The sequence below is a fragment of the Nerophis ophidion genome, linkage group LG07 (assembly GCF_033978795.1).
Source record: "Nerophis ophidion isolate RoL-2023_Sa linkage group LG07, RoL_Noph_v1.0, whole genome shotgun sequence".
NCBI lineage: Eukaryota > Metazoa > Chordata > Actinopteri > Syngnathiformes > Syngnathidae > Nerophis > Nerophis ophidion.
This window is the reverse complement of record NC_084617.1, coordinates 3,835,470-3,854,844: the sequence shown is the minus strand read 5'-3', so window position 1 is coordinate 3,854,844 and position 19,375 is coordinate 3,835,470. Positions and strand designations below refer to the sequence as shown.

General features: G+C 39.4%; 1 protein-coding gene across 1 annotated transcript in view; it reads left to right on the top strand.

The window, feature by feature from the left end:
• Window positions 1-19,375, top strand: part of flii (FLII actin remodeling protein) — a 39,229-nt gene that overhangs the window by 16,816 nt on the left and 3,038 nt on the right. The window contains 16 exon segments of the mRNA XM_061905206.1: window positions 3,361-3,468; window positions 3,572-3,676; window positions 3,747-3,926; window positions 7,178-7,260; window positions 7,332-7,406; window positions 7,523-7,606; window positions 14,138-14,309; window positions 14,388-14,495; window positions 14,681-14,872; window positions 15,266-15,364; window positions 15,442-15,531; window positions 17,019-17,158; window positions 17,222-17,426; window positions 17,484-17,638; window positions 17,704-17,764; window positions 17,830-17,958. Of these exon segments, the coding sequence (XP_061761190.1) occupies window positions 3,361-3,468; window positions 3,572-3,676; window positions 3,747-3,926; window positions 7,178-7,260; window positions 7,332-7,406; window positions 7,523-7,606; window positions 14,138-14,309; window positions 14,388-14,495; window positions 14,681-14,872; window positions 15,266-15,364; window positions 15,442-15,531; window positions 17,019-17,158; window positions 17,222-17,426; window positions 17,484-17,638; window positions 17,704-17,764; window positions 17,830-17,958 (1,986 nt within the window).

The window sequence follows — 19,375 nt, the reverse complement described above, 5'->3', positions numbered from 1 at the left end:
TGTTGTTGACTTTATTTTTCATACAGTGTTCATGTGGAAATGGTTGCTTGGGCATTTTGTGGGTGTAGCACCGAACAGAGATGTTGACATGTGGAGTTTCAAGCACTCCTTATTTTCTAGCGGGTGACTTTTCAAATGATGCTACAAATTAGCAGTGGTGCTACTTTTTGTAGCAACGCTTTTTGCCGCATACCTGACATACTACGGTTGTCTGTTCAACATCTTCCCACTTGAAGCCAAACCACCGCCAGACGATGGACTCCCTGCTGTTTTTCTTGGGAATTAATTATTCCTTCATTTGTTACCAGATTTGCACCATCTTTCTCTCATATTACCACTCGCACCACAGCTAACGTTACCCATGCCGCTACCTATAGACATCTCATAAGATGTCTATGCCGCTACCCGTCTGCTCCGCGAGGGGGAATGACGTTGCATGCACGACAGTATGTGACGTATGTAGAAGGTGCGCTTGTTTGATGTCTCTGTGAGAAGGAAAGACAAGAAAGAGTGAGAAGGGCCTGTAGTTTAAAGCCCGCAGCTAAAAGCAACTGCATGAAAATGTATACTCCAATATCACCATATAGTCATTTTCTATATCGTACGGAGACAAACCCGTTACAATAATAATAGGTTACAATAATAAATATGGCAGTGCCATGTTAGTATTTTTTTCTATAACTTAAATAAATAAATGATAAATGGGTTGTACTTGTATAGCGCTTTTCTACCTTGAAGGTACTCAAAGCGCTTTAACACTACTTCCACATTTACCCATTCACACACACATTCACACACTGATGGAGGGAGCTGCCATGCAAGGCGCCAACCAGCACCCATCAGGAGCAAGGGTGAAGTGTTTTGCTCAGGACACAACGGGCGTGACGAGGTTGGTACTAGGCGGGGATTGAACCAGGGACGCTCGGGTTGCGCACAGCCACTCTTCCACTGCGCCACGCCATCCTTGAGTTGATTTATTTTGGAAAACCTTGTTACATTGTTTAATGCATCCAGCGGGGCATCACAACAAAATTAGGCATAATAATGTGTTCATTCCCAGCCCTAGTTTCAACAGGAAATGAGAAGTGGTATTCAAGAGGCCTGGGCTGATAACACATTTTGCAGTGCAACAAATTGTCAGCATTATTTTGAAACCAATTTAAGCACTGATGTAATAATAATTCAAGTAATCCTTTCAAATGAAATAAACATGTATTCAGTGTTTTACTATTGTAATTGGAACGTCAATAACTTTTGATTAAACCAAATAAGTACCAGTAATACAAATAAAATGGACTTTCTCTGTTGGCAAAAATGTTATAAATAAATATCAAACACCTTGAAATGCTGTACTTTCTCCAGTTAGAAAAAACTGGGTTGGATGTTTTCTTTGCCATCACTTTCCAACGGGTTCGGCATACCAGCTCGTTCATCCCTGTTGGTGGGCTCATTTTTCTCATTCTATTTTAAACCGATATATTGCCACCCAGAGACATTTGGACTTTCTTCCTCTTAATGTGGGTTACTTGCTGTACTTCTCATGAGCAAGTAGCAACTGGAGGGTAGCAAGCCTCTTTCAATCCAATCCAATCCACTTTATTTATATAGCACATTTAAACAACAATAACGTTTCCAAAGTGCTGCACAGCCATGTTAAAAACAATATTATGCTCCACCAATGACTGAATAAAACACAAAAAATAATAAAAATAAAACCAATAAAAACAATATAAAAACAAATATGATTAAAAACTATTTTAATCATATCTCCGCGCATCCTGAGTGTGAAAGATAGCAGACCTGCCTCCAACCACCGAAAAAAAGATTGGGGATGACAGAGTTGACGCTGTTCATTTTATTCTGCTATCAAACACACTCAGGTGCTGAAAATGTTGCATTGAGTGGACCCTCTACACCCTGTTGAAAAGCAAGAGACAAAGAAAAAAAAACACACCAATGTGCTAATTTTATTGATGCCGGAAAAGTTGTCAAGATCATCTTAATTTATCGTTTGATTATTGGATTTATTGTGGGCCCAGTGTTCCGTGACCAGAGAAGTATATAGAATGAATAAATACTAGAAATGGGAGTCATCGGGCATCTCACGATTTGATTCGAAGGACAATACTTTTCAGAATCGATTAATTATTCAACACGATTCTCGTAATAATATATTATTTGGTATATACATTACAACAAGACCTTTTTAAAACAAGTTACAAAATCTCTTTTTGGCTTCTGTTATATGGAGAGATGTCTGATAATATCGACAATCCGATATTATCGGCTGATAAATGCTTTAAAATGTAATATCACAAATTATCGGTATCTGTTTTAAAACGTAAAATGTATGACTTTTTAAAACGCTGCTGTGGTACAACGACGTAGGGAGAAGTACAGAGAACCAATAAACCTCAAAAGGCACTGCCTTTGCGTGCCGGCCCAGTCACATAATATCTACGGCTTTTCACACACACAAGTGAATGCAATGCATACTTGGTCAACAGCCATACAGGTCACACTGAGGGTGGCCATATAAACACCTTTAACACTGTTACAAATATGCGCCACACTTTGAACCCACACCAAACAAGAATGACAAACACATTTCGGGAGAACATCCGCACTGTAACACAACAGAACAAATACCCAGAACCCCTTGCAGCACTAGATCTTCCGGGGCGCTACAATATACACCCTGTTAACCCCAATACCCCATTCCCGGCCACCTCAGCCTCCTCATGCTCTCTCTGGGAGAGCATGTCCCAAATTCCTAGCCGCTGTTTTGAGGCTTGGGGAAAAAAAATAATGCACTTTGTGACTTCAATAATAAATATGGCAGTGCCATGTTGGCATTTTTTTCCATAACTTGAGTTGATTTACCGGTATTTTGTAAAACCCTGTTACATTGTTTAATGCATCCAGCGGGACGTCACAACAAAATTAGGCATAATAATGTGTTCATTCAACAACTGTGTATATATATATATATATATATATATATATATATATATATATATATATATATATTTTTTTTTAAATGCATTTGCAAAAATAACAATGTTAATAAATCTAATGAAAAGAAAAGAGAGCAACTCCAACCCTATCCAAGCTTTGCAATACTTAGGATAGCAAAATACAAAACAACTGAGAAGACATACGAATACTTTACATATGTATAAGAGTAACAGTATCAATAATATCAATAATAGTTGTGATTTTAATCCAAAAATTGATTCTTAAAAAAACAAAAAAACATTTATGAATCGATTTAGAACCCGAATAAATTAAAACCGTGATTGGATGTGAATTGTTTTTTTTAGCACCCTTAATAAATACCTTGATGTGAACATTCCGCAGGAAAATGGGGATTTGAAATATGGAGTTCTTAAGGTAAGGCGATGGGATCAGAGTCTGGAGAAGCCCCAACTGGACTATTCTGAGTTCTTTCTGGACGATGCGGGCCAGGTAATGTTGCTGTGCGATCGCTCCCTTACACCTCTCAGAGTACCGGTAATTCTCCCTGTTAGCAAGTGCTGAGTCAGCATGTCTCTTTCTCCTTCTCCTCCAGGTGCCAGGCGTGAGTGTGTGGCAAATAGAGAATTTTGTTCCTATGCAAGTCGATGAAACTTTCCATGGCAAGTTTTACGAGGCAGACTGCTACATTGTCCTCAAGGTACCCATCACTCGTAGAGATGTGTTTGCATTCGGTACACACCTGGAAGTCTCTCTCCTTGCCGTTGTAGACATTTTTGGATGACAACGGAGCACTGGACTGGCAGATCTACTACTGGATTGGCCAGGAAGCAACGCTGGACAAAAAGGCCGGCGCTGCCATCCATGCCGTCAACCTCAGGAATCTTCTTGGAGCCGAGTGCAGGACTACAAGGGAAGAGATGGGAGATGAAAGCGAGGAGTTTAGTGCCGTACGTATAAACATCGTCTTGCTGTGTACATGTCAACTCTCTTGTTGTAAAAGACTAGATGAACTTTTAACCTAGGTTTGTTTCTTCTTAAGAACATAGCCAGAGTCCAACACGGAGGTGCTGGCTAATGCGTGCTTTTATTTCCTTTCGTTTGGACTGTTGTTTTGCCCTGCACTGCAAAAAGTCAGTGTTCAAAAACAAGAAAAAGAAAAAAAAAAATGAGGGGTAATTTACTTGAACTAAGCAAAATTATCTGCCAATAGAACAAGAAAATTTGGCTTGTCTAGACTTTCCAAAACAAGTAAAATTAGCTAACTTCAATGAACCCAAAAATACCTCAAAATAAGTATATTCTCACTAATAACAAGTGTACTACTACAGTATACGAGTACGAATTTTCTATTGTTTCATTAAAATAAAAACGGCAAAGTCTATTTGGCTGTCATCTGTTTTAATTTGAGAAACAATTGTGTCAAAGTCATGATTTTGTTTTACATTCTTGAAATAAGAAATTCTTACTTTAAAAACTAGTTTTATACTTGTAAATGTTGATGACACAGCTTTGCAACATTTGATATTCTCGTTTCAAGCATGTTTTACTCAATATAGGTCATCAAATCTCAGCTACAAGCTGTAATATCTTACTGAGATCATTTAGGACCTAAACACTTAAAACAAGTAAAACACTCTAACATAAAATCTTATGTATGGCCGGGCAAGTCCCAGGATGCCCTAAATGTTCATAACACACCCAGCCGAGTCCCACGGGGAGAGGGGATGAAAGTTGGAAAAGTCAGCAAAAGTCCCAAAAATGTTCAAAATACCTACACAGGTTCGAGTCCCACAAGTTCCGCCCCCGGCCAGGATGCCCATTATGTCCAAAACGTGCCCAGCAAAGTCCCACGGGAAGGTGGGGAGGAAAGTGAGAAAAGTCGGGGAAATGTTCAAAAGTCCCACCCGGGTTCGAGTGTGCACCCAAACTCAAACTCGAACCCGGTTGGGACTCGAACCTGGGTAGGTATTTAGAAAATTTTGGGGGACTTTTGCCGACTTTTCTCATTTTTCCCCCCTACTTCCCATGGGACTTTGCTGGGTGCGTTTTGGACATTTTTTGTATCCCAGGACTTGTGTGGCCGGCGGCGGGACTCGTGGGACTGGAACCCCGGGGAGGTATTTAGGACACAATTGGGACTTTTGAACATTTTGGCCGCCTTTTACCCCTCTTCTTCCCTGCCTTCCTGTGCACCATTGCTGGGTGTGTTTTGGACACTTGGACAAAAATAGTTTCAAGCATATTTTACTCAAAATAGGTCATAAAATGCCGGAAAAAAGCTGTAGTATTTTACTGAGATCATTTAGGAGCAAAACCCTTAAAACAAGTAAAAGACTCTAACATAAAATCTGCTTAGTGAGAAGAATTATCTTACCAGACAGAAAATAAGCAAATATCACCCTTATTTGAGATATTTCATCTTACTTAGATTTCAGTTTTTGCAGTGTGCTCTTTGGCTTTATCAAAAAGATTATCAGAAGTCTACAATTACTACAAAACTCAGCTGCACGCGTGTTGACGGGGACCACAGGGCGGGAGCACGTTACACCAGTTTTAAAGTCGCTGCATTGGCTACCTGTCCGCTTTAGGGTCGATTTTAACATTTCTATTAGTTTTGAAATGTCTTAATGGCCTTACACCTTCTTATCTACTTTACCTGCTTTTACTGTATCAACCCTTGCGGATTTTGAGGTCCTCTGGCACTGGCTTTTTAGCTTTACCGAATACCGGAAGAAAGACTCACGGTGAGGCAGCTTTTAGCCACTATGGCCCCGCCTGTGGAATAGCTTGCCAGAGAGCCTCAGGACTGCTTTAAAAAAAATAAAAAAGGTGCTAAAGACACACCATTTTATCAGGCTTTTCACTAATATTCTGTCTTATTTTATTATTTATATTTACATTTTTAAAAACATTTGTCATGTTTTGTGCTGTATGTGTGTGTGTGTGTGTGTGTGTGTATATATATATATATATATATATATATATATATATATATATATATATATATATATATATATATATATATATATATATATATATATATATATATATATATATATATATATATATATATATATATATATATATATATATATAAAAATGAATAATGTATTTATATCAGGGGTGTCCAAACGTTTTCCACTGAGGGCCACGCACTGAAAAATCAGAGCAAGCGGGGCCCATTTCATAATTTTTATTTTAAAAAATCAATACAATATATGTATAGAAAATATACATTTAGGCCTCCACTCATGTATGATCCCAGGGACCCCAAAGGGTTTTGGTCAAAAAAAATATTAAAAATGTGTCATTATTCAGTATTATAATTTTTATTATTATGCAAGTTTTAAACCTCTAGCTCAACATTAGAAAAAAAAAAATGAAAAAACACAAAATATGCAATATTTTCAGCCAATAACTTTTTAGTTGGAATATTTGAGATTATATAATAATTGGAGCCTTAATTTTGGATTTGTATTCATTATTATTTTTTGAGCAATGACACTTGAAAACAAATCACACTAAAATAATTTGGGATCCAAAAGTGTTCTACTTATTTAAAAAAAATTATACATTTTTTTTACTGTTCACTTTTAGCACAATAATCTCGAAATCAACTTCAGATATATCCCTCAATTTTAAGTTTTATTGCTGTTTATGTTTCGTTTGTTTTAGTTTAGGCCCTTCTTTAAAACAGCTCAGTTTTTTTATATGGCAAAACAGAAAATATGCAACATTTTCCCCAAAAAATATCTCAAAAGGGACTATTTAATGTGACGTAATCGAAGCTTTGAATAGGTCAATAATTCAAAATGACATTGATTTTGATTCATTATTATTTTTTTAAGAAACAGCCTGCATGGCAGCTTTGTGTTATAAGAGTAAGCATTGCAACAATTTCTTGTTACATTTCACCTGTTGGCTCTTTCATACCACTTAATTTTTTTCAATTGTATTCTTAAAATGTGCCGTGGGGCCGTTAAAAAATGACCGGTGGGCCGCGTTTTTGACACCCCTGATTTATATAGTTCAAACGTGATAAAATATATGTGCTGTATGTGTGTGTTTGCACGTGTGTGAATGTGTGTTTTATCCTCTTCTATTGTTAGTTTTTGTTTTGTTTTGCTTTGTACAGCACTTTGTGCTTGCCAATTGCCCGTGCATGAAAAGTGCTATATAAATACAGTTTGATGTGCAGGTATTCAACAATGAAATCTCATACATCGAGGGAGGCACTGCCAGTGGATTCTACACTGTGGAGGACACGCACTATCCTGTCAGGTATATTAGACTATCATTTCATGGATGTCTCAGCCTTTTCATGTGTTTTTAAATGGTGCGTGTTTTATCAGGCTCTACAGAGTTTATGGCAAGAAAAACATCCGACTCGAGTCTGTCCCTGTGAAATCCTGCTCCCTTGATCCACGGTGAGTCTGACACTAACTCAACTGAACATTTACTTTGTTTCATTTGCACCTTTTTATTTCATGTTTACTTCTCCAAAATATATATTCCTAAAATTTTGCTTTTCTCTATTTGGCAGCTATGTTTTCCTACTAGACACCGGACTGGAAATTTTTATCTGGAGAGGAGCGAACGCTACGCTGAGTAGCACCACAAAGGCCAGGTCAGACGACAATAACGTACTAACCCTGTCATTCTTCATTCATTGGCTAGATTTATTTTACCATAGCAACTAGGGATATACAGATCAACATCCAATTTTTTGCTTCTGATATGTTGACAATAGGTTATTGAATTAAATGATTTATAGCAGGTAAACAAAATAACGCCTTTCTATAAAGCTTGTATTATTATTACATTTAGCATTTGCTAGTATTGTTTCAAATTAGATAATGTATTACACTGTTAGCCTTGAAAGCTACATTTAATATTTTTCTAACAAAATAAAGCAGCTACTGTTTGGATTTTTATGATTTCATGTCCGGGTCATTGAATATGCAGCGTCTGTTTTCAATGGGTACTAGGTGCCATTTAGCCTTTCTCGAAGACAAATGCCCCTATGCTTGCATTGTCTTCAATGGCACAAACCATTCAATTCGCGAAAAGGATAAATCTTTGAAAGGTAATCAAGAAGGGCGGAAGAGTGCAAGATTTTACAAAAGCTGACGACAAAAGTGGCACAAGTTTGCAATGACCACTTCGTTAAAGGTTTGTTTGATATATATTTTTTTAAAATACCTACTTTACTCGTTTCATATTTCCCATTGAAGTATTATCTTATTTGTATTGTGATTTTTTTTTTTTTTTGTCCTCAGGCAAATCATATAGTTGATGTAGATGCTGTTCGGATTTACTTTACAAAAGAGAAGTGTAAGATACTTCTCTTGTTGTCTTATTTGAATGTGACTTTATTAAATGTATTTATATTATCATTTGGTGCAGCCGGGCCGGAGCAGGAGGGGATAGAAAGAGAAAAAAAGGAAGACTGAGGGGGAAATTTTGGGGATAATAGGGGGATTAGACAGAGAGACAAAAACAACAACCGCAAATACAACAATAACAACAACAATAGAACAACACCAGCACATACATAATATGTACAAATATGATCGTAAAAGTGATAGCAAATAAGCAGTTAGTGAAATAAATAATATAATAATGACAATGAGCATTTTTACACTAAAACTGGAGCAATACAAATACCAATAGAAAAAGCGCTATTGATCATGAACAAAACCAATAGATTACCTCTGTTATCAACAATAAAGTTGTTCAAATGCAACGATACGTATACATAATGATAGCTAGAAAGATAATAAAAAAAATTAATTAAAAAAGAAATAAAATAAAAAAATGAAAAGAAGAAGGAATACTGAAAGATGAAAGGGAAGAGAGAGAGGCAACCTATATTAATCTTGTAGATTGTTATAGTAACAAAGGTTTAAGCTCTGTCAGTATGCCTTGTGTTACCCAGTTTACCCTAGGGCAACAGCATTGATATGTTTGATGAAACATGATTATGTATTGTGATTTTTTAACAAACCGAAACCAGAAAGTCAGAGTCGATGATACTTTCTCAGAAAAAAGGTACTTCTATGTCTCCCCTCTTGTTTATTTTGTACACAAATCAGAGTACATATGATAACAAGACAAAAGTCAAATATGGTGATGGTTAGTAATTCTTAGTTTGTTAAATGTATCTGCAGTCAAAGGTGTCAAGCTGTCGAGTGTTAGTTTGTTTACATGGACACAAGATGCAAAGTTGAATCATGAAGTACACCCTTACCTGAGCAAATATGTTTATTTATCCAGGTGAGTCTTTATACCAGTTTCCTTGACCCAGCCACACATTTCCAAACATCACTTTATTTATATTCAAGGATAATTTGTGTCCATCCATTTTTTTATTACGTTCTGTGTTTACTGTATTTATAAGATCATTATAGTCATCACAACTGTAAAATATATATGTGTCGTCTGCAATTAGTATACATTTCAGTACTTTGGATGTATTAAATCATTTTTTTTACACATTAAACAGTTTTGGCCCCAACCTGGCACACCACAAGCAGTGCCAAATCCATCCATCCATCCATTTTCTACCGCTTAATCCCTTTTTTGGGGTCGCGGGGGCCGCTGGCGCCTATCTCAGCTACAATCGGGCGGAAATATATCAGATAAATATTGACCCATTTTAACAAACTTTACCCTCCCTGTTAAATAACTTTTTAACCAGTCTCCAGCCAGCCATCTAATTCCGTATCTTTCCATCTTATCTAGTAAAAATTGAATGAGTAATGGTATCAGTCTTTTTTCAGATCAATAAAGATACCAACTGCATACTTTTTATGCTCCAGTGCATTAGTCATTTCCTCAATAGCTTCAGTTATCGCCATTGAGGTTGTTCTTTTGGACCTAAAACCATACTGACCCTCATTGATTACATGATGTTTGTCAAGAAACAATTCAAGTCAAGAATTAAATGGTTTCTCTAAACATGTAAAAAAATTGAGGGAAAAGACAAATTGGCCTGTTCTTAATAAAAGTACAGGCCAGTCTGCTGTCACTTTTGAAGAGTGGAGTTACTTTAGCGATTTTCATTTGACTTGGAAAGTGACCAGTCTGGCTTACATATATAAGTTAAGGCTTGTACAATATTCAGTATAACTTTTTGAACCAATATCTTGGTAGTCAGTGGAGCACTTACTTTTACACCATCGCACAATGTTTGTCACTTCCTGATCATTTGTAGCTGAGAGGAAGAATGACAAAGTTCAATAGTTGATTTTGTAACTCCATTGTCTGGGATATCAACAGCCAACTTAGAACCAACATTTACTAAAAGAAAAACTATTGAACTCATTCACTACATTACGCATATCATAATTTTCACCATTATCATCAATAAAGTCATCAGGATGCGTCAACTTTGAATATCCTTGTTTGATTAGACTATTCAAAACATCCCAAGTTCCTTTTAGATTGCATTTGTTTTCATATAGCTTTTTTATAATATAACCGTTAGCTTGTTCTTTATTATATCAGTAAATTTATTTTTGTATGTGCTTCTTTTGTCTTTGTTGGAATTATTTTGTTTTTAGTTTGATGAGCAGTTTGTAGAGATTGTCTTTTTACAGGCATTAATTATCTCTTTTTGTGATCAAGGGGCTTTTTTTATGTTTTCTTCTTTTATCAAATATTATTTCACATAGAAGTGTTTATTATGCGTCATTTCTAACAGCAACTATTATTTAAGTTCATAAGTTTTGCCCTGTTTGGAGTTGGAATGTGTTGGAGTAAGAATGTGTCAATGGATCGGCCACTGATCAGTATCGGGCGATTTTCGGGAAAAAGTATTTGATCACCATTGCCGATTGAAGCCTTTTAATGCCGATCACCAACGCTGATAGATGATCTCCTGCTGGTCTCACTATGGACTGGACTCTGACTATTATGTTCGATCCACTATGGACTGGACTCTCACACTATTATGTTCGATACTATGGACTGGACTCTCACTCTATTATGTTAGATCCACTATGGACTGGACTCTCACACTATTATGTTAGATCCACTATGGACTGGACTCTCACTCTATTATGTTAGATCCACTATGGACTGGACTCTCACACTATTATGTTCGATACTATGGACTGGACTCCCACTATTATGTTAGATTCACTATGGACCGGACTCTCACAATATTGTGCTAGATCCACTATGGTCTGGACTCTCACAATTTTATGATAAATCCACTATGGACTGGACTCTCACACTATTATGTTAGATCCACTATGGACTGGACTCTCACACTATTATGTTAGATCCACTATGGACTGGATTCTTACAATATTATGCTGGATCCACTATGAACTGGACTCTTACAATATTATGCTGGATCCACTATGGACTGGACTCTCACAATGTTATGCTGGATCCACTATGGACTGGACTCTCACCATTATGCTGGATCCACTATGGACTGGACTCTCACAATGTTATGCTGGATCCACTATGGACTGGACTCTCACCATTATGTTAGATCCACTATGGACTGGACTCTCACTCTATTATGTTCGATCCACTATGGACTGGACTCTGACTATTATGTTCGATACCATGGACTGGACTCCCACTCTTATGTTGGATCCACTATGGACCGGACTCTCACAATATTGTGCGAGATCCACTATGGTCTGGACTCTCACAATATTATGATAGATCCACTATGGTCTGGACTCTCACACTATTATGTTGGATCCACTATGGACTGGACTCTTACAATATTATGCTAGATCCACTATGGTCTGGACTCTCACACTATTATGTTAGATCCACTATGGACTGGACTCTTGACTATTATGTTCGATCCACCATGGACTGGACTTTCACCATTATGTTAGATCCACTATGGACTGGACTCTCACAATATTATGATAGATCCACTATGGTCTGGACTCTCACAATATTATGCTCGATCCACTATGGACTGGACTCTCACACTATTATGTTAGATCCACTATGGACTGGACTCTCACAATATTATGTTAGATCTACTATGGACTGGACTCTCACAATATTATGATAGATCCACTATGGTCTGGACTCTCACAATATTATGCTCGATCCACTATGGACTGGACTCTCACACTATTATGTTAGATCCACTATGGACTGGACTCTCACAATATTATGTTAGATCCACTATGGGCTGGACTCGCACTATTATGTTAGATCCACTATGGACTGGACTCTCACTATTATGTTAGATCCACTATGGACTGGATTCACACTATTATGTTAGATCCACTATGGACTGGACTCTCACTATTATGTTAGATCCACTATAGACTGTACTCACACTATTATGTTAGATCCACTATGGACTGGACTTTCACACTATTATGTTAGATCCACTATGGACTGGACTCTCACACTATTATGTTAGATCCACTATGGACCGGATTCTCACAACATTATGCTAGATCCACTCGGTGTCCGTTCGCCGGGGGAGGGGTGTGCGCCCCCACATTTGTGGTCCTTTCCAAAGTTTCTCATTGTCAGCCATCGTGTTGAGTTTTTTCTTGCCCTGTTGTGCAGCCCTTTGAGACACCCGTGATATAGGGCTATATAAGTAAACACTGATTGATGATTGATACCCTTAGGCTGACACTGTATTTATTTTTAGTCCTGCAGGTGAGACCATTATCTATCTCCATACACAGTGTGGAGCCGCTCCCCTAAGCTAATCATAATCACTTTCATTACAGCAAAAAGCCTGTGTTTCTTAGTGTCTTAAGCGTCATTATCACTAGAGGACCAAGCTAAACATGTTACAAACCAAGAGCCAGCCAGTAGCAGGCATGCTAACACTAGCCGCTAAACTAGTTTTAAACATCACCAAGAAATTAGCGCTTAATAAACTTTAATTTAAAGTGTAGATTGCCATGCAACAACAAGTAAGCAGTTATTAACAGGAAATTACCAAGTAGACCAATAAGAGTTTGGAGAGAAGATAATATAACAACAACTGTTGGTATTTGAGCATTGTCACAGTCGCGTAAGAAGAGAGCGGATCGATCCATAAATTGGTAATATCAGTATATGGTCGATACTAGATGAATTACGTTGATATTTTAATTTTCTTAAAATAATTATGTGGTACTTTTTGTTAGTTTCCTTTTTTCTTTTTTTTCGTCATGTCCTGCTTCTCAGGCAAATCATATAGTTGTTCAGATTTATTTTACAAAAGAGAAGTGGAGGATACTTCTCTTGTTGCCTTATTTGTAAATGTATTTATATTATCATTTGGTGCAGGTGTATATTGTGGGGACAAGACAGATAGAAAAAAACAACAACAACAATACAGCAACATCAGCAAATATGATGGTAAAAGTGATAGCAAAGAAGCACTTACTGAAATAAATAATACAGAAATGACAATGAGGATAATTACACTACAAATGGAGCAATACAAATACCAATAGAAGTAGTGCTATTGATAATGAACAATACCAATAATTTACCTCTATTATCAACAATGCAGTTGTTCAAATGCAACAATACATATAGGTATTCATTTGTTAATGTTTTCTAACTTAATAAATAATTCCCTGTGCACATGAAGATTTAAACAAATAGTGGATAGTATTTTTATTTATTTATATTACCTTTTATTTTGCTCCAAATGTTTTATATATTATAATAAAAAAAGGAGATGGTTTAAATAGTGTGTGGATATTTTTCAATTGTCAAGAGCGCTCACCATAAAAAAATGTAAAATGTGCATTGTAAGTATTGGACCATCTCATCAATCAATCAATCAATGTTTATTTATATAGCCCTAAATCACAAATGTCTCAAAGGACTGTACAAACCATTACGACTACGACATCCTCGGAAGAACCCACAAAAGGGCAAGGAAAACTCACCCAGTGAGAATTCACATACAGTGGGACGCCAGTGACAATGCTGACTATGAGAAACCTTGGAGAGGACCTCAGAAGTGGGCAGCCCCCCCCCAAAAGCAATGGATGTCGAGCGGGTCTAACATGATACTGTGAAAGTTCAATCCATAGTGGCTCCAACACAGCCGCGAGAGTTCAGTTCAAAGCGGATCCAAGACATATCTCTCATGGATATTCAAAATGGGAGTCGTGCACTGCCTAACATGTTCATTGTTGTCACCTTTCAGGTTATTTGCAGAGAAGATCAATAAAAACGAGCGCAAAGGGAAGGCAGAGATCACAACTTTAGTCCAAAAGCAGGAGCCTCCAAACTTCTGGGAAATACTGGGCGGGCAACCAGAGGCGATTAATAAACACGTACCAGATGACTTCTCTCCTGTCAGGCCCAAACTATACAAGGTCAAGCATGTCATGATGATAACATGTGGTGAACACATCAATACAATGGATATACTGAATGGTCTTGTTGCCATGTAGGTGGGTTTGGGTCTGGGCTACCTGGAGCTGCCTCAGATCAACTACAAGCTGTCTGTGGAGCACAAAAACCACAAGATCAAACTGGACACGCTGCCAGAGCTCCGACTGGTATGTTAATCCACCTCAAGTAAACCCGAGCAGGATCACAACTAATCCCAATGGATCCCGACAAAGTCAGAAAGTGTATTTTTGAGCTACGATGTTTGCTTTGGTTCTCAAACGCTCCTTTTCCATTTGACCCACTTGCATCAGTCAAATTCTCATCTCCTCCTCCTTGTCGCCGCCTTCCTCAGCTGCAGACGCTGCTCGACACCAAGGGCGTGTACATCCTCGACTGCTGGTCCGACGTCTTCATTTGGATCGGGAGGAAGTCTCCCCGACTTGTCCGAGCCGCTGCTTTAAAACTGGGTCAGGAGATCTGCTCCATGCTGCACCGGCCAAAACACGCATGTGTTACCCGAAACCTGGAAGGCACCGAATGCCAGGTAAGACTTCCTGATACAATAGCACCTCAATTTACCAGCTTAATTGGTTCTGTGACGGCGGTCTGTATATCAAAACATATCTGCGGGGGGGAGGGTTCTCCTGAGGCCGATAGATCAGGTTGAGAAACAGCTCTTATCTCAAAATACTCTTTAAGTTGGCCCACTCTTAAAGCCCCACTTAAGAACATTCAGTTTTGGTTGATTTTTGGCAGTGTCAGTGGACCAAAGCGGTAGTGTTTTGCCAGAAGACCACATTTCCCATGATGTCTAGCGCATATAGTGTCGTACTAAGATGAGGTCCGCTGAAATATTTGTACAATTATTGCGTCTAATGGCTGATCAAAAAATGATCTTGGATTGTGCTACAAACATGTCACTTTTCCTCTTCGTCAGGTGTTTAAGTCCAAGTTCAAGAACTGGGACGACGTGCTGCAGGTGGACTACACCAGAGCTGCGGAAACCGTGTAGCAGAACGACAACCTTCAAGGCAAGGTTGGTAATCCCACGCCTGAATATTTGTTCACATGACATTAGTCCACAAGTGATGAGGTTTCATGTCTTTATGGCAGGTGAAAAAGGATGCAGAAAAGAAAGATCAGATGAAAGCTGACCTCACAGCTCTCTTCCTTCCCAGGCAGCCAGCCATGCCTCTTACTGAGGTGACGTACACACACGCATTCTTGTATTTGTTACCATCTTGAGACCTCCGAAAAAAATGCCTACTTCTTTAGGACCACCCTTTTTAGATATATGAAAATTTGTATGTGTAGCATTTATAATGTATATATAATATGCAAATATAAAAAGGTTACTTTTTGGTAGTCCCATTTCTACACACACTTGTTATTTCATATGTTGACCAGAGGGGGAGCACTTTTAAAACCGACACACAATGTGAATTGTGAAGTGACTTATATTTATATAGCGCTTTTCTCAAGTGACTCAAAGCGCTTTACATAGTGAAACCCAATATCTAAGTTACATATAAACCAGTGTGGGTGGCACTGGGAGGAGGTGGATAAAGTGTCTTGCCCAAGGACACAACGGCAGTAACTAGGATGGCACAAGCGGGAATCGAACCTGCAACCCTCAAGTTGATGGCACGGCCACTCTACCAACCGAGCTATGCCGCTATGTTGCATTTATGTTGTGTTACAGTGCAGATGTTCTCCCGAAATGTGTTTGTCATTCTTGTTTGGTGTGGCGCATATTTGTAACAGTGTTAAAGTTGTTTATACGGCCACCCTCAGTGTGACCTGTATGGCTGTTGACCAAGTATGCCTTCCATTCACTTATGTGTGTGTAAAAGCCGCATATATTATGTGACTGGGGCGGCACGCTGTTTGTATGGAGGAAAAGCGGACGTGACGACAGGTTGTAGACGACGCTAACCGCAGTGCCTTTAAGGACACAACGGCAGTAACTAGGATGGCACAAGCGGGAATCGAACCTGCAACCCTCAAGTTGATGGCACAGCCACTCTACCAACCGAGCTATGCCGCTATGTTGCATTTATGTTGTGTTACAGTGCGGATGTTCTTTATAAAAAATGTATAAAAATCCCTCCTTTTTGGGGCCACCCTCATTTTGATAGATTTCCCCACCAGGGGTGCAAATGAGATCTATTTTTTTGTTTTTTGTAATGTGCTTAAGGGACCACAGATAGCTCCTGTGCCGCACTTTGGGCAACCCAGCTGTAGAAGCTAACTGTTAATGGCCACTATAGTCTTAGTAGCGTAGTGTATTTGTTCATCCTGTGGTCACATGTGGGACGCGGGTTGTCTTACGTCAGCACCAGAAGTTGTAAAATCAGCTGTTCACCCGGCGGGTTTTTTCGGGGATGAATGGTGAAGTCCTTCTTTAGCTGCCATCTTGTTTTATCAAATTTTGCTGCCTTTGCACCTGTTTATGTTTACTTTTTATGCACATTAAAGCAACAAAAATCCTGACTTTGGAGCAATGTTCACAGACTCTAGAATTTGTCTCTCTATAAAATGCAATGGTTTTCTGTTTTTGGACCATGATTTCAGTCCGGACTTATTCACCGGTCCTCCTATGAAAGGTACTTTTCCTTGTTGATGTCTCAAGAAGGGTAGAAATACAAGAACACACACACACTGCTGATGTTTGGCCATGTTCTGTGCAGGCTGAGCAGCTGATGGAGGAGTGGAACGAGGACCTGGACGGCATGGAAGGATTTGTGCTGGAGAGCAAAAAATTTGCTCGTCTTCCAGAGGAAGAGTTTGGACACTTCTTCACACAAGATTGCTACGTGTTCCTCTGCAGGTACAAACGTGCACCTTCAAGCGTGGGAGTCAGCATGTGAAAGGGTCTCATGGTGGTGGGCAGGTACTGGGTTCCTGTGGAGTACGAGGACGAGGAGGAGAAGAAAGAGGGCGAAGGCAAGGAGGTGGAGGAGGACAAGCAGCCCGAGGAAGACTTCCAGTGTGTCGTGTACTTCTGGCAGGGCCGGCAAGCTTCCAACATGGGCTGGCTCACTTTCACCTTCTCCCTGCAGAAGAAGTTTGAGAGCCTCTTCCCGGGCAAACTGAAGGTAGCACAAGTAGTCCGTGCACGCCCTCTGCTCCACGGTAACCATGTTGTGCCGCAGGTGGTGCGTATGACGCAGCAGCAGGAGAACCTCAAGTTCCTGTCCCACTTCAAGAGGAAGTTCATCATCCACAAAGGGAAGAGGAAACAGAAGACGGACTCAGCCCAGCCGTCCCTCTATCACGTTCGCACCAACGGCAGTGCACTCTGCACCAGGTAGCTGCCAACGTCACGTCCTTTTGTCCATGTCTTCATCTGACGCCTCTCTTGTCTCCTGGCAGGACCATCCAGATCGCCACAGATTCAGCCAATCTCAACTCCGAGTTTTGCTTTATCCTCAAAGTTGGTTTTGTGTGTCGTCTAAGCAAAGCGCGTGAGCACAAAAACTCACACAGCATCCTCTGCAGGTACCCTTTGAGAGCACGGACAACCAGGGCATCGTCTACACCTGGGTGGGACGAGCTGCCGACCCGGACGAAGCCAAGCTGGCCGAGGACGTCATGAACAGCATGTTTGATGACACCTACAGCAAACAGGTGCACTTTCTAATAACCATATAACGCCATATTATAGTTTGTTTGATGACACCTGTCAGGTTAAACAGACAAGAAGCAAGGAATTAAACAGATACAGGATTCAATTTAGCTCAATGAGGAGAGCGTGTACACCTGTACTCTTGTACAGTGTCGTCCCACACTCTGACAAAAGGATTGGACGCCTCCTCTTTTATTTGGACTTTCCCTGATTACATGGCAACAGCTGTTTCTAAGGGGAGAGGGGGTCGTAAACAGCCGTCGCCCTTTGTCACAAAACAGTTCAAAGAAAAGATGCCTGGAGCTTGTGTCAGGTCCTGCTTCCTCTCCGCTTTGTAGATCTCGGGTCAAGACGAGATCTTCCTGTGGATTACAATAGATCAAAGAAACTGACACCTTCATGTCGCTTCCCATTGTACACAGTGGAGTTTTACAAGCTTTTTGCTTGGTAAGATCAAAAACAGCTTTTGTCTGCTCGCCGGGAACTCATGGAAACAAAAAGTTTTGTGATAACTTAGATCCAATTATTCTGACAACACCTAGAGCAAACAGGTGCACTTTCTATTAACCATATCACAATTCCACCATATTACAGCCACTTTGTTTGATGACACCTACAGCAAACAGGTGCACTTCCTAAAGACCATATCACACCATATTATAGTTTGTTTGATGACACCTGTCAGGTTCAAACACAGATGACATTTATTAAACAGACAAGAAGCAAGGAATTAAAACAGGGACAGGATTCAGTTTAGCTCAATGAGGAGAGCGTGTACACCTGTACTCTCTTGTACAGTGCCGTCCCACACTCTGACGAAAGGTCTGGACGCCTCCTCTGTTATTTGGACTTTCACTGATTACATGGCAACAGCTGTTTCTAAGGGGAGAGGGGGTCGTAAACAGTCGTCGCCCTTGGTCACAAAACAGTTCAACGAAAAGATGCCTGGAGCTTGCGTCAGGTCCTACTTCCTCTCTGCTTTGTAGATCTCGGGTCAAAATGAGATTTTCTGTGGATTACAATAGATCAAAGAAACAGACACCCTCATGTTGCTTCCCATTGTACACAGTGGAGTTTTACAAGCCTTTTGCCTGGTAAGATCAAAGACAGTTTTGTGATAACTTGGATGCAATTATTCTGACATCTACTGCAAACAAGTACACTTTCTAATATGGTTGTAAATACATCACAATCTCACCGTATTATGGCCACACTAGCATATTATAGTTTATTGTTAGATGACACCTACAGCCAACAGGTGCACTTTCTAATATTGATTTAAATACATCACAATCTCACGCTACCATATTATCACGGTATTAAAGCCACGGTACCAAAATATTTGTGCAATTGGCGTCTCTTGGACTGTTTCCATGAGTGTGTTGACACGGGGCGAGGGAACGCCAATCATTTTATTAT